The 13,136-nt window shown below is 46.5% G+C and overlaps 1 protein-coding gene across 23 annotated transcripts in view; it reads left to right on the forward strand.

The window, feature by feature from the left end:
* Nucleotides 1-13,136, forward strand: part of PTPRT (protein tyrosine phosphatase receptor type T) — a 1,025,198-nt gene that overhangs the window by 628,203 nt on the left and 383,859 nt on the right. For all 23 annotated transcript variants that reach the window (XM_072735832.1, XM_072735811.1, XM_072735820.1 and 20 more), the window contains exon 8: nucleotides 6,183-6,479. In XM_072735832.1, the coding sequence (XP_072591933.1) occupies nucleotides 6,183-6,479 (297 nt within the window). The remainder of the gene's footprint in view (nucleotides 1-6,182; nucleotides 6,480-13,136) is intronic.

Raw genomic sequence — 13,136 nt, forward strand, 5'->3', positions numbered from 1 at the left:
GTGCTGATGGGCAGGAGAAAACATGGCAGAGGAGTTCACTGTACCTGGGCAAGGAAGGCTTGGGGAGAAAATTAGAAGGAAAGGGTAGTATTGGCTCTGGACCTTGAATCTTGACCAAGGATTTGCCACTGGTGTCCCAAGCAGAGGGAACAAGGGCAAGAGCAAGGAGGTACGGGAGGAATCAGGACATGGCACTTGGCTTTCCCAACGTAGAGTTGGAGGAGTTAGCAGCTGGAAACGAGGAAAGGAGTTTGGAGGTGGGAAGGTAGAGGTTGCAAGTTGGGCTCAGGTATTAGGTTGGCAATGGTGCTTCAGGAAGAAATGGTATTTAGTAAGATCTAACGTGCAAAAGAGGGGAAGTGATCGGAGGTCAGGAGGACCAGCCTGCCTTCCAGAGGCAACTGTGGGAATGAAGGAGCTTCTGAAGACGTGAGTCAGTCACACACAGACCCACATGCACACTTGTCCCTAATCTGTGCAAGAACACAGTAGGGTCTAAGGCCAGAACAAATAGAGCCCTGCAGCCCCCTTCCTTCTCCTTTCCTCTGACTTTATAAAAAGTCTCATGCAAATGTGTGGAGACTTTAGTCCTCATTTCTGGGTTCTGTCCACTCTCCCCAAAGTGCCATTCTTTGGTTACCCCTGGGCCTTAGGGATGCACACACATGGACTAAGGTCTGATCTTGGAAGGGCAGACCAAGGGGAGAGGTTCATACAGGCTCCAGAAGTAAGTTTGGAGTGCTGGAGCAGGGAATTCTGGGGGTATCAGGTACCTGGATCCTGGTCCAGAATAGGGAGTGCCAGGAGCAGATGGATGCTTTGGCCCACTGACTGCTTTGGCTGCAGGAGGAAGGCATAGGCTCAAGAGGGCAGCATGGGCTCCTTAATGCATAGGGCTCAGGACAGGGCCCCTGTTGTCAGGTCTAAGGGCAGAGAAAGTATACCCAGAGGCCAAACCACTTGGGTTTTTCATCAGAGGAAGATTTTCCAGCTTCCTAGACAAGCCACACTCTCTTCCCACTGTTTACCTTCTCTCTGGCCAGGAGGCTGTTACTGAAGATGGTCATGTGGGAATGGCTTTTTCTAGTGACAGAAACTGCCCTGGGCTCTAGGCTTGGACATATTTACACGGGGATGTAAATTCAGCAAACCAATCTCCACTGCACACACAGGGAGTTTCTCGGCAATTTCCAACTTGTTTGCACCGACCCAAGTGTAAACGCAAGACTCTTCCTTCCTACTATAGACAATCACTGGAGCAGAAGCGGGGTTGAGAGGCTGAGGTTTGGGGGGAGGAGTCAGAGCGAAAGTGTGAAGGCGTCCATCACACATTGTGAAAACTAGTTTCCATCGTGTGGATTGCGGGACATTCTTTTTGCAGGAATGCAAAAATAAATATGTTCACCTTAAAGGCTCGGTGACATGGCAGGGATGAAACCGGGACTGTGGAGTCAGGGGGTCCAAGCTCGGTTCCCAAGAACAGGTCACCATCTGTTCATTTCAGTTTAATAAACATGAACTGGCCCCTCGACAGACCCTGTACCATGTGTTGAGGTTGCTGGACAAATGGAATGTGGTCCCTGGCAGCCTGGGAGGAGTGACAGATAAATGAACAAGCAGTTCCTAGAAAGCATAACAAATGCTGAGTGGGCTGGACACCTGTGCAAAGGGCTATGGGAACCCAGAGCCAGGGACTTGGCCATGTGGCTCCTGGTCAGTCATGTCCCTTGTTGGTCTCAATTATCAATCCTAGAGAGTTGTTTTCAGCATGCGAGTGCCTAGCCCACAGTTACTATGTCATCAGTAGCCACTGTCTTTTCTTCTCTTGAGTGGGAGTTCTCGAACTCTCAGAACACTGTCATCCACGCCTGTCTAGCCCACAGATCTACCAGAGGTCTTGCCTTTTGCATAGGAACTGAGGCTTCCTTGATCTTAATTTCCATACTCTGGGGTACACCTGAAGTCATGCCTCAAGGTATCAGTAACACACTTGGCCATATTTCCCAAATCCCTTATGCTTCTGGTCCCTCTGTCCCCAAGGGGTATTTCATTGCCCCAAGGGAAGCATACCCATCTCAGCCCTTTCTAGAATCCACAGGAGGTCGAAACCCTTTTGTGTTGTTCTAAGGGCCCATTGAAGATCTGGGAGTCACACTCAGCTCTTGGCAACATTCTGCTACCTTGTTCACCCCCATCTTCTCCTGTTCAGTCTTAGTGACAAGTAGATTCATTTTTCTCTTCCTGTGAAGGCTGAGCACAACTGATCCCAAGGCACTGGGGGTGCAGCTTCTGCTCCAGATAAACTTCTTGAGGCGCTTCTCCAAGAAAGGCCATTTTCTCTAAGAGGAATGCCCATAGTTAAACAGAGGCAATTTTCTCTCTCCCTTTACAGTTCATTTTATACTCATTAACAGCCCTCTGAGATTAGTGCAATAATTTCCACTTTATAGACGAGGAAATGGAGGCTCAGAGATGAAGTGCCCTTGCCCAAGGTCACACAGCTAGTGAGTGCCAGAGTCTGGCTTCCAGCCGGGCTCCCGTTGTTCCCTGTGGCCAGTTCCCAGTGGCCCATCTGATGACTGTGGCATTGCTTCAGAGGAAGCAAGGAACTTCCCCGGTGCCCGGACCTTCTGGCTCTTGGAGGGAGTCTCTGCTCTGTGGCAGCCTTGCATCATCCCTTCCCTCTTGGAAAAGGCACCTCTGCCTGCTTCCTCCTTTAAGAAGAGCAGACAGGTGTTTGAGTGCACAGCTGTCCAGGTGAGCTGTGGAGAGAATTCTGGTGAAGCTGGAGACCAGCAGTGGGAAAACAGGCCAGTGGTCAAAGGAGCACTAAGTGTGACTGAGTCCCACGTCGCCCTCTCCAGTGGGTCCCTGGCTCCTGAGAGTCAAGCATTTCTGCCTTACGGTTCCCAGCATCCTCCCCAGGTGTCCACAGGCCCCTGTGACTTGGTCCCCTTGCCCGTGGTCTCATGGCACAGCATAAATGCAGAGGCGCTGGACCCCTGCGGACTTCAGATCTCAGCTGAGCACTCCCTATGTGGCACAGGCCGCAGGGCTCTGGTTTCCTCTCTGACGAGACAAGTGATGCTTTCCTTGCAGATGGTGGTGAGGTCCACAAAATGGGCCATCCATCCTTTGGCTTGACACTCTCTGGGGCCTTCCGGTGCATGTCTCCGGACTGGGTGCAGGCTCCTGGGACAAGCGGTCAGTATCCCTGCTCTCCCAGGGCTTACATTCTGGTGGGCAGGGCCAACTTTTAAAAAGCTGCCGTGGTGGGAAATGAATAAATAAAGAAACAGTGAACAAGAAGAGAAAGAAATAGCCCCTGAGCTCTGCCGGGGCGGGGGGGGGGGGGGGGGGGGGGGGAGGGTAGCTCAGCAGGGACATCTTTCCTCACAGAGGAGACCAAGTGAACAGGGAGGGAAAGCAGGAGAGGGTACGGCCCAACTCCAGCAGGGAGGGGAAGGGCGGCAGGCAGAGCGCAGGAGGAAGAGGTGGGAGAGAGAGGGTGGCTCTGCTTCCCTCGAGGACATACACAGCACCTGCCCGACTCTCTCTCCAGACCCCTTCTGACTTTGCACACTAGGCATGTAGTCAGATAGACACAAGTTCAAAACCCCCCTTGCCACTTGCTAGTCTTGTTACTCGGCACAAGTTCCTGGGCCTCTCTGGCCTCAGTCTGTTCATCTGTAAAGTGGGACTGGCAGCTAGTCCCTCCCTCACAGGGTCACAAGATGATGCAGGTGACAGACCCTGGCTGGCCATCAGCACTGTTTTAGTGTTTCATTTGTGCTTTAGGGGCACATTGGAGATTCCCTCAAAAATATTTAACATGGGCTGTGGTACATCTTAGGATGTTTAATAAACTGGACGACTTTTGGATTTCAAAGGTCTTACATGTTGCCATCCTCACTCTCTAAGGAGATGAGGTGAGAAAGCCCTAAGGGTGATGATCTTCTTGGGGTGTGCCGTCTGTTTTGAAGGCACACCCAGAGGAGGAGTGTCCTGAGATCCTGAGCAGGGATAAGTGGCCTCCCTGCCAGGAGAGTTCTGGCATTGGGACCTGCAGAAAGGCTCCAGCCGGGCAAAACTGGTGGGAACACTCAGACTTCCCAGGCAAGCAGCTTCTTGCTCATTTGTACATTTGTCCTCATGCCATCAGGAGTTGTTAAACTAATCGACCACACCAGATCATACCCCCACTACTATGGGGACCACACTTTTCACCTTCTATTCTGTGTGGGCTCAGCACAATGGACCTTCAGCAACAGCTTGTTCAATGTCACATTCTCAAAGTCACCCATTTGCTTTTGGAACGCTGGCTCTCTTTTACACAAAGGACCTGTGAACATGAATAATTGGGCTGTACAAGTGACCGTGAACTCCTCAGTCAATCCAGAGCCAGGCTGCTCACTGTCCCCAGCAGCTTGTGAGCAGGCCTGGGCTGGTTTGCCAGGCGCCCTGACATTTCTGGGCATCCTCCTCTAAAGAACACTGTTCTGAAGTATGTTCCTTGGCAAGGCTCTGTCACGAGTCACAGGACATTTTCCCCATAGGGACAGATCAGGGAACGTAGCTTGTACGGAGTCCTGCCCACTTTCTTACTGTTGCATTGGCATAGGGGCAGCCTTACCCCTGAATGCTTTTAGAGAACAAAATACTAATACCCCTATATGCTCTTAGGGTAATAGAATCCGTCATTTGCGTAGGGATACTATACAGCATTGGCACTTAAAATACTTTCAGAATAGAGACAACATACAAAGCCTTATTATTTGCATCACTATTCTTACCGCTACAAAAGAAAAACCACCATATATTGAGTGCTTATTAAATCCCAGGTATAATTCTAAGAGCTCTGCAAACAACATCTCATTTAGCCCCCCACTCCCCACCAGTGAGGTTAGTACTATTATTACCCTCATTTTATAAATGAAATAAAAGATGGACCGAGAGAAATTACAGAACTTGATAAAGCTGTATAGGTAATATGGAAAGAAAATACTGATTTAATCTCTAGCCTCTGCTTAACTACTTCCAGCTAAGATAGTCAACACAAGAACTTATGGAGATGCTGATCACAAAAGAAGTTATGCTTCTATTATAAGAAATGCCTAAGCTTTATAGAATGACTTCACATGTGGGGATTTTTTTTGAAATGTTTCATTTGTTATAATGTGTTTTGTACTAAAGCACCTATTTTATATGATGTATAAACAGAATATTTGCAATAAAATAAGACAGCCAAAGTTATATATGGGGGTCTGGATGGGGAAGGATGACATGGGACATAGCAACAGAGTGTGAAGACATGATCACATTTGCTTTTCAATTATTTATTTATTGAGAGAGAGGCAGGAAGGGGGAGGCAGAGGGAGAGCAAGAATCTCAAGCAGACACCATTCTGAGTGTGGAGCCCAACACAGGGCTCGATGTCACGACCCTAAGATCATGACCTGAGCCAAAATCAAGAGTTGAATGCTTCACCAAGTGAGCTACCCAGGTGCCCCCATATCTGGTTTTAGGACCATGTCCTGGAGGGGGTGTGTTTGGAAAAAAGTGAGAGCAGAGAAAGAATGTCAAGGGCTGTCATTGGAGGGAAATGATGGGTCGTGTTGTCAGTGGAGGAGGGAAAATTGTAAGGAGTAGTCAGCAGTGCCAGTGACCATGTAGATGAGATACTGAACGCTTTGTCCTGAACACATGGCTGGATTTCCAGCCTGCACACCTCAGTGTGGTTAATGAGGGAGAGGGGGCTGATTTCCCAAAGGGAGAGAATGTGGCAGGATTGCACGTAAGGCAAGTCTAAATTAGTCCAACCGTGGGATGTTGTATGTGCTTTTGTTGGTTCCCAGGGCAGTTTTCAAGGGTGCCCTGATGAACCTTTACGAATTTAACAACTTTGCACTTCTTTTAATGGTTAACATTTATGTATGGCAAGTGATTCAGGTTTTCCCTTTATATAATGATGTTTTCTTTTTAATGCATGCACATAAGTAAGAAAAAAATTTTGATTTACAGAAAAAATGTCAATTGTACTCTGTGGCAAAAATCATGAAGGCTATGGCTAAGGGGCCAAGATAAGTTTGGGGGCTGGTCCCTCCTGTTTCAGCAGGACACCCACCCCTGCTGCCTAACAGTCCTCCAAGCCTTTATGTCTCATGTGCGTGTGTGTCTTGCAGACCCTGTGCACGGCCCGCAGAACGTGGAGATCGTGGACATCCGCGCCCGGCAGCTGACCCTGCAGTGGGAGCCCTTTGGCTATGCAGTGACCCGCTGCCACAGCTACAACCTGACGGTGCAGTACCAGTACGTGTTCAACCAGCAGCAGTACGAGGCTGAAGAGGTCATCCAGACCTCTTCCCACTATACCCTGCGTGGCCTGCGCCCCTTCATGACCATCCGGCTGCGGCTGCTGCTGTCCAACCCCGAGGGCCGGATGGAGAGTGAGGAGCTGGTGGTGCAAACAGAGGAGGACGGTGAGTGACGGGGGGATAAGGGGGTGTGCTCACTTGGGAATAGACGATGCTGAACCTATCACCGGGCTATGCCCCACAGTGATGAGGTTTTCTATTTTCCTGCATCTTTAATTTCCTCCTCTGTAGCGACCTCTTTGCCAGGGTCTTTAACGAAAGGCATCACACAATTCCAGGGGGGCTGTCCCCTAGACACAGACACGTGTTTAGATTTGATCCTTCCACAACCCCATCCTTCTTCTCACTTTATAAGACCTTCTATTTCTGGTGTTTAGCCACACTGATGCTTCTGGAGGAGGCATTGTGTATCATACTGTTTAAGTGCATTGAATCTGGGAGTCAGACCACTCTGGATTCTGTAGGAGTTAAATTAAAAAAAAAAAAAAAACGTGTAAATTATGTAGCACACTCACTGGATGACCCAGAACCAAATCCACACCTGTATGTCTTACAAGCAGCTGAAATGCAAAGTATCCAAAAATGAACCAGTCTCCACTTCTCTACTGACTTCTCACTCCGTGTTCCTCATGTCAGTGAACTGTATCCAGTGAGTCAAAATAAAGACCTGAAGTGATCCTCCATTTCTCCTCCCTATCCCACCCAGGCCCCTCCACCCCTACAAGGTTCTGATGAGTCAGCTTCGTGCAGTTTACCTCCCAACATGCCTCTTACCTTGAGACTTCTGAACTACAGAACCACATCACTTTTCCCGCCCTCTGTCCTTGCCCATGCCATTTCTCCTACTGTGATGGCCCCTCCCTCCATGTCTGTGAGACAAGCTGTATTCATCTTCAGGTCTTAGCTTGCATGCTACTTCCTCCAGGAAGCTTTCCCTGACGGCTCCAAGCTGATGTGAATGTTCCCTCCTACGCTCCCACTGCATTTTGCATGTGATTCCACCACAACAGCTGTCTTATTTATGGGAGGACAGAACTTGCTGGTTCTAGGACTTACCTAAAAAACACTTCTCAACACCATATTTCAGTTTTCCTTCCAGCATCTTTAGTTAGTTCTTTGGAAACAGACTGTGAGGTTTAGATTTGGGTACAGGTGATGGAGTAAGGAAGTTTTCCCTGGGGAGTCCGGAAGAGAAGTGAGACAGGACAAGGAAAGGGAGGGTAAGGTGCAACCTCAGGCCTTGTCCAGCAGAGGGGGCTGTGACCTGGTCTGCAGGAGAAGCCCAGAGGACAGGTCTTACATCACTCTTGCTCCCAAGCGGGGAAGAAGGGAGCTGCCCTAGGGCTAGGCCTGGGATGCAGAAGGAGGGTTGGGAAGGAAATTCTCAGGAAGTGCTTGCTGTCTGCCACATGCAGACAAAAGGTCGAGGGGGGCAAAGATGGTGTACAGGGATGGACAGAGCACTGTCACTGTCAGCCACATGAGGCAAAAACGGGGGGCTTAGAACCTCAAGGCAGAACCTCTTCCATGGCAATCCCCCCTACCACTCTTGCTTCACATAAGCAAGTTCAAGGACCCTGAGTAATGGCCCCTGCTGGGATCCAGATAGACATCCTCAGCTGTGAAGTCCCCCGAAGAGAAAGAAGAAAGTGTGCCAGCCTCTGCTCATCCTGTCCCCCTATTCTCCTTTCCCCAAATCCCATCTTATAACTGGAAGTTTTACACAACCCACCTACGTGGTAAACCCTTCGTGACCCTCCTCCCCCTTTAAATTCATTGTCACGGCAACTCTTTGCAACCCTTGTGGACTCTGCTTCTCTAGATAGTAACTGCAATAGTGACCCAGCCTCTGTCACCTTGGCCCCCCACCTTCCTGCCTAACAGTGACTGTAGGCCTGATTCACCCCTGGATCAGCCTCATCAGGTGACCTGAGTGCATTGCTTCCTGTGAACCCATTCTCATCCAACCTCCAATAGAGGAGTGGGCATCTGACCGGGGAGTCCTTCTGCAGCTCAGGATCTGTGGCCTTGGGTTTGGTTCCAGGTGAAGGTGCTGGGCCTTTTCCTGGATGGCTCTGCTGTTTCAGAGATGCACAGCTCATCCTCCGGCAGGTAAAGGATGTGCTGCTATGGAAGGTGAGCTCTAGAGCCACACATGTGGGACAAGCCACTCTCCCTCTCTGTGCCTCCGTGTCCTTGCCTGTCAAATGCAAAAACAAATTGTGGCCATCTGATAGGTTGGTATGGTCACTGAAAGGAATGATATATAAAGACATTGGAATGAGAGCACCTGGCTGGCTCAGTCGGTAGAACATGTGACTCTTCATCTCGGGGTTGTAACTTTGAGCCCCACATTGAGTATAGAGATTACTTAAAAATAAAACCAAAAAAAAAAAAAAATGGGAATGATGTCCAGAAGACTGTAGGTTTTCAATGAATGTGGCTGTCACATTTGGATTAAATCACAGAAGAAAAAAATGTCTTGGCAAAGGATCCTATAGCCCAAGCAATGCAGAAACCAACAACCTGCCCTAGGACATGCATTCCAGCTGGTTGGAGAAGATATGACTTAGACACTCAAGGAATAGTGACGTGGTCAGTGCCTGATCTGAGAAGCAGAGCAGGGCAGGGAGGGTGGTTCGGTGGCAATCGGTTATTAGACAAGGAGGAACTGCCACTATTGAAACTCAACATGGAAACTCCAGAGTCAACATGAACAATAGGGTTAGGTCCAGGAGCAGCTCTGGGTGTTTTCTCCAGGATGCTCTATGTGCCTCGGGCTGCTTTATGAGGATTACTTAACTTGTGCCACAGCAAATCCCAAGTCCCGTCTTTATGCCATGCCTCAGCCTCTCCCTTTCTCCTTCCTGTCACCAGGGGGGTGAAATCACAAAGCCTTTATCAAAGTAACTTGAGAGCAGCAATGCTTTAAAATTAAACTTTAATTAAACACCATTTATAAAACATCAATTCCTACTCTTTGGAGACGTGTGGACATTATCATATTAAAAACACCAACATCCAAGACATGCGTCCTCCATCTCACAGCTCTGCTGAGGCCCCACCTCAGGACCCTCTGTGTTGAAGGAAGACTGCCAGAGAGCCCAGGCCCCTCCCTAGGCCAGGATCAGGTTCCATTCCTTCTCAGGAGGGAAGAGGCACCATTTCTGTTTGTTGGGAACTCATCCTCCTCAAGGACAAACTGAGGCTGGGTCCTGGCCCTAGTCAATTAACTGAAACCCCCTTCAGGGAGCCACAGAGCAGCCTCTCAGATTGAGCTGCCTGGATTCATGCTGCTTTTGTCTGAGCTCCAAAACTGTCTTCTGGGGAATGTGTAGAATGGGTAATTTTGGTGCCCCAGTCCCTTTGAGGGCCTACAAAGTCATCCACCGCTGGTGAAAGCAGCTCATGGCCACAGAGCCCCATGACATCAGTTGGGGAGCAGCAAGGAGACTAATTGGGGTTCTTTATTTTTTCATTTTTCATAGATGATTCAGACAAAACTGTGGCTTACTTATTTAGTGCTTCCTTCTCTGCCTTTCCCCAGACCACAGTCATGATTATGAAATGGAACGTACGAGACCTTGAACTACAAAAACAGTGTTGATGATGGTCTCATTTGGCTCCCATTTAGTGAGCACCTGCCCTGTGCTAGGTGCTAAAAGGCGTGTTATACACAGTGACTCAACCCCAAGATTTTATTGTGAAAGTTTCCATGCTATAGAAAAATTAAGAGTAGTGTAAAGAAGACCTGTGAACCTTTGGCCTAGATTCACCACTGGTAAACACCATGCTCCATTTTCTTATTCATCTATATGTATGGTATGTGTGAAATGGAGGCATCACATATAAAAATGCATATAGTATTTTTAAGTATTTAAAAGTAAACTGCAGAAATCCCAACATTCTGATCTCTCAACTCTTTGAGAGTATACATTACCTAAGGGCAAGGACATTTTCCTACACCACCATGACACTATAAAACATCTAAGAAACTTAGCATTAATTGGAAAGAAATCAGGTAGGCAAAGCACATTCACATTTCCAATCATGTTAAGCGTGATTTTGTGTGGCAAAACCAGAAAACGAGACATTTTTTGCCAAAAATGCCACATGGGTTGGTGATGTGTATTTTTTACTGTATGCTATGTAGAGTTACATAATAATGTCAGGGAGTCCCTGACATACTGCATTTGGCCACTTAGATAAGCCCCTTTGCTGTCAATACAGCTCTTTCCTCTTTTTAAAATCAGCAGTTCTGTGCATTGGTGCTTTGAGGTCTGGCAAATCCCTATTCCTCCTTGATTTTTTCACCCAGTGGTTTTAGCCTCCTTGATAATCCTCCCCGGAATCATTTTATTTACAAAAGGGTGAATTTTAAATCTATCATTCCCTCTACATGGATTAATTAGCATTCTCCTTTATAGAATGATTTTCTCTTCCCATCCTTCCCCATTTTTAATATCCCTGTTGACTCATAGATCATTTGTTTTTGACTCCTTGCATTAAAATCCAGTACTATTTATAATTCTCTTCGATGCTCACATTGTCTCATCTGTGGCTAGTGGGTTGGCTCTTAGGTTCTTTTGACACGTTCTCATTAGTCTTCCTTGCTTCTGCCATAACAAAATATTCTAGACCACCCTTGTAATATCTCTGCTCCACACCTGAAGTCAACCACTTCTCTAAGGATTTCTGGTCTCTTTCAGTGGGAGTGGTACTTTGGCACAAAGATATACATCTTAGCTGTGATCGATGGGGTGTTATAGCCTCTAGACTCTTCAAGTAGGTACAACTGAGGGGTATAATTTATCTGTTTTAAATCGCCAGGTTTTACTGATTCATATCACCTCTTACTGTCATTCCATACATAGATCTCCTTCCTGCCTCTGTGAGAACCTGGTTCTTAACATCCACATGTTTCCTCACTTGCTCCATCCTACAATACATATAAAATAGTTTCTTAACTACAATACCAATCCCCCTAAACACAGGAAAGCTACTATGTGAGGTTAAAGATTTGCTTTTCTGTTGTTCTCTCCTTAGGCAGCCAAAATACTATGTTCAGAGGCTTAGTCTTTTCTCTGTGCAGTTATAGCATCATTTTGATGCCCAGTGAGGTTCATTTGTATCAGTTGTAAGGTTTGCCTTTCTCCCCATCCTTTTTATTTAATTTTATTGTTTTTAAAATCAAAGCAGTTACATGGTTCAAAAGTCAAAACGATGTAAAAAAATGTACGCTCAGAGGTAGTACCACCATCTCCATTACTCATGTTCTTTCTGTCGACATCCAGAAGGTCAGTTTTTATTCATTTCCGGTAATATTCTTCCTGTAGTTCATTTTGCAAAAAAAGATATTTTATTAAGATTTATTCTTTTAAGATTTTTTTTAAGATTTATTAATTTATTTTAAAGATTTCATTTTTTTATTCATGAGAGACACAGGCAGAAGGAGAAGCAGGCTCCCTACAGGGAGCCTAATGTGGGACTTGATCCCGGGACCACACCCTGAGCCAAACGCAGATGCTCAACTACTGAGCCACCCAGGTACCCCTTATTTGTTTTTTTTGAGAGAGAGAGAGTGCTTGTGCAAGCAGGGGGAGGGGCGGAGGGAGAGGGAGAAGCAAACTCCCCGATGAGCATGGAGCCCAACATGAGGCTCAATCCTAGGACCCCAGATCATAACCTGAGATGAAGGCAGACACTCAACCAACTGAGCCAGCCAGGCACCCCTCTTCCTCTTCCTTCATATAAAAGATAGCACAATAGATAAACTCCACATCATGTGTCTTTGTTCACTGACTATACTCTGGAAATCAATCCATATCAGTTTGTACAGATTTGCATGGCTCTTTCTGATAGCTGCATGAGACTCTAGTATGTGGATATGCCATGGTTTATTCAGACAGACTCCTATGGACACTTAGATTGTCGCCATTACTTGTTGGGACAAATAATACTGTAGCTGTTTGGTATTTGCGCAGTTGTACTTTCATAGTAAATTCCTATAGGTGGGATTGCTGGGCTCAAATGATAAAGAAACCTGCAGTTCTGTTAGATGTCAACAGATACTCCTCCTCAGAAGTTGTAGCATTTTACATTTTCACTAGCAACGTAGATTCCTCCATCTTAACACCAAGTGTGAGAAAGCAAACAGTATTTTTTTTTCTAGCTTACAATAAGGAATTTAAGGCTCCCATATAATTTATAATAAGTATATAAAATATAATTGATCATAATTAGCAATAGGAGCATAATAGATTAAAACAATTGATAGTAATATGATTAATGACATATAATACAGATTTACAGTATTTGCATTGTAGGAAAGACTGACGTGTCTGAGGACTGAGTGCCTATATTTTGTGTGCATGTCTAGAAATCTAAGTATCTGGTTCCTCAGGTGGTAGGAAGCTAGGAGGAGGCTGCAAGTTGCTAGGGACAGGTGCATGTATAGTAACAAGATACAGCACATGAAATCTAAAAAAGAGAGAAGTAAGAAGAAAAGTACAAAAGGCAATAAATAACAAGGCAACAGTCCAGAGTCATTTAGTGGAAGGGTAAAAAGCTACATGCGTCTTAGCAAGTTCTGAAAGCATCGTTTTTCAGTACATTTTTGAATTTTACAAAGGTAACCTTGAGATATTATGAAAGGTAAGGAGAAATGCAATTAAGGTTTTCAAATGCCTGTGTTGACCTAGGCATTGTGCTGATATCCTTCATTCCTTCAGTGAGGCACCAAATCCTGCAGTGTTGTTGCTT

The sequence above is a fragment of the Vulpes vulpes genome, chromosome 14, assembly GCF_048418805.1.
Source record: "Vulpes vulpes isolate BD-2025 chromosome 14, VulVul3, whole genome shotgun sequence".
NCBI classification, from domain to species: domain Eukaryota; kingdom Metazoa; phylum Chordata; class Mammalia; order Carnivora; family Canidae; genus Vulpes; species Vulpes vulpes.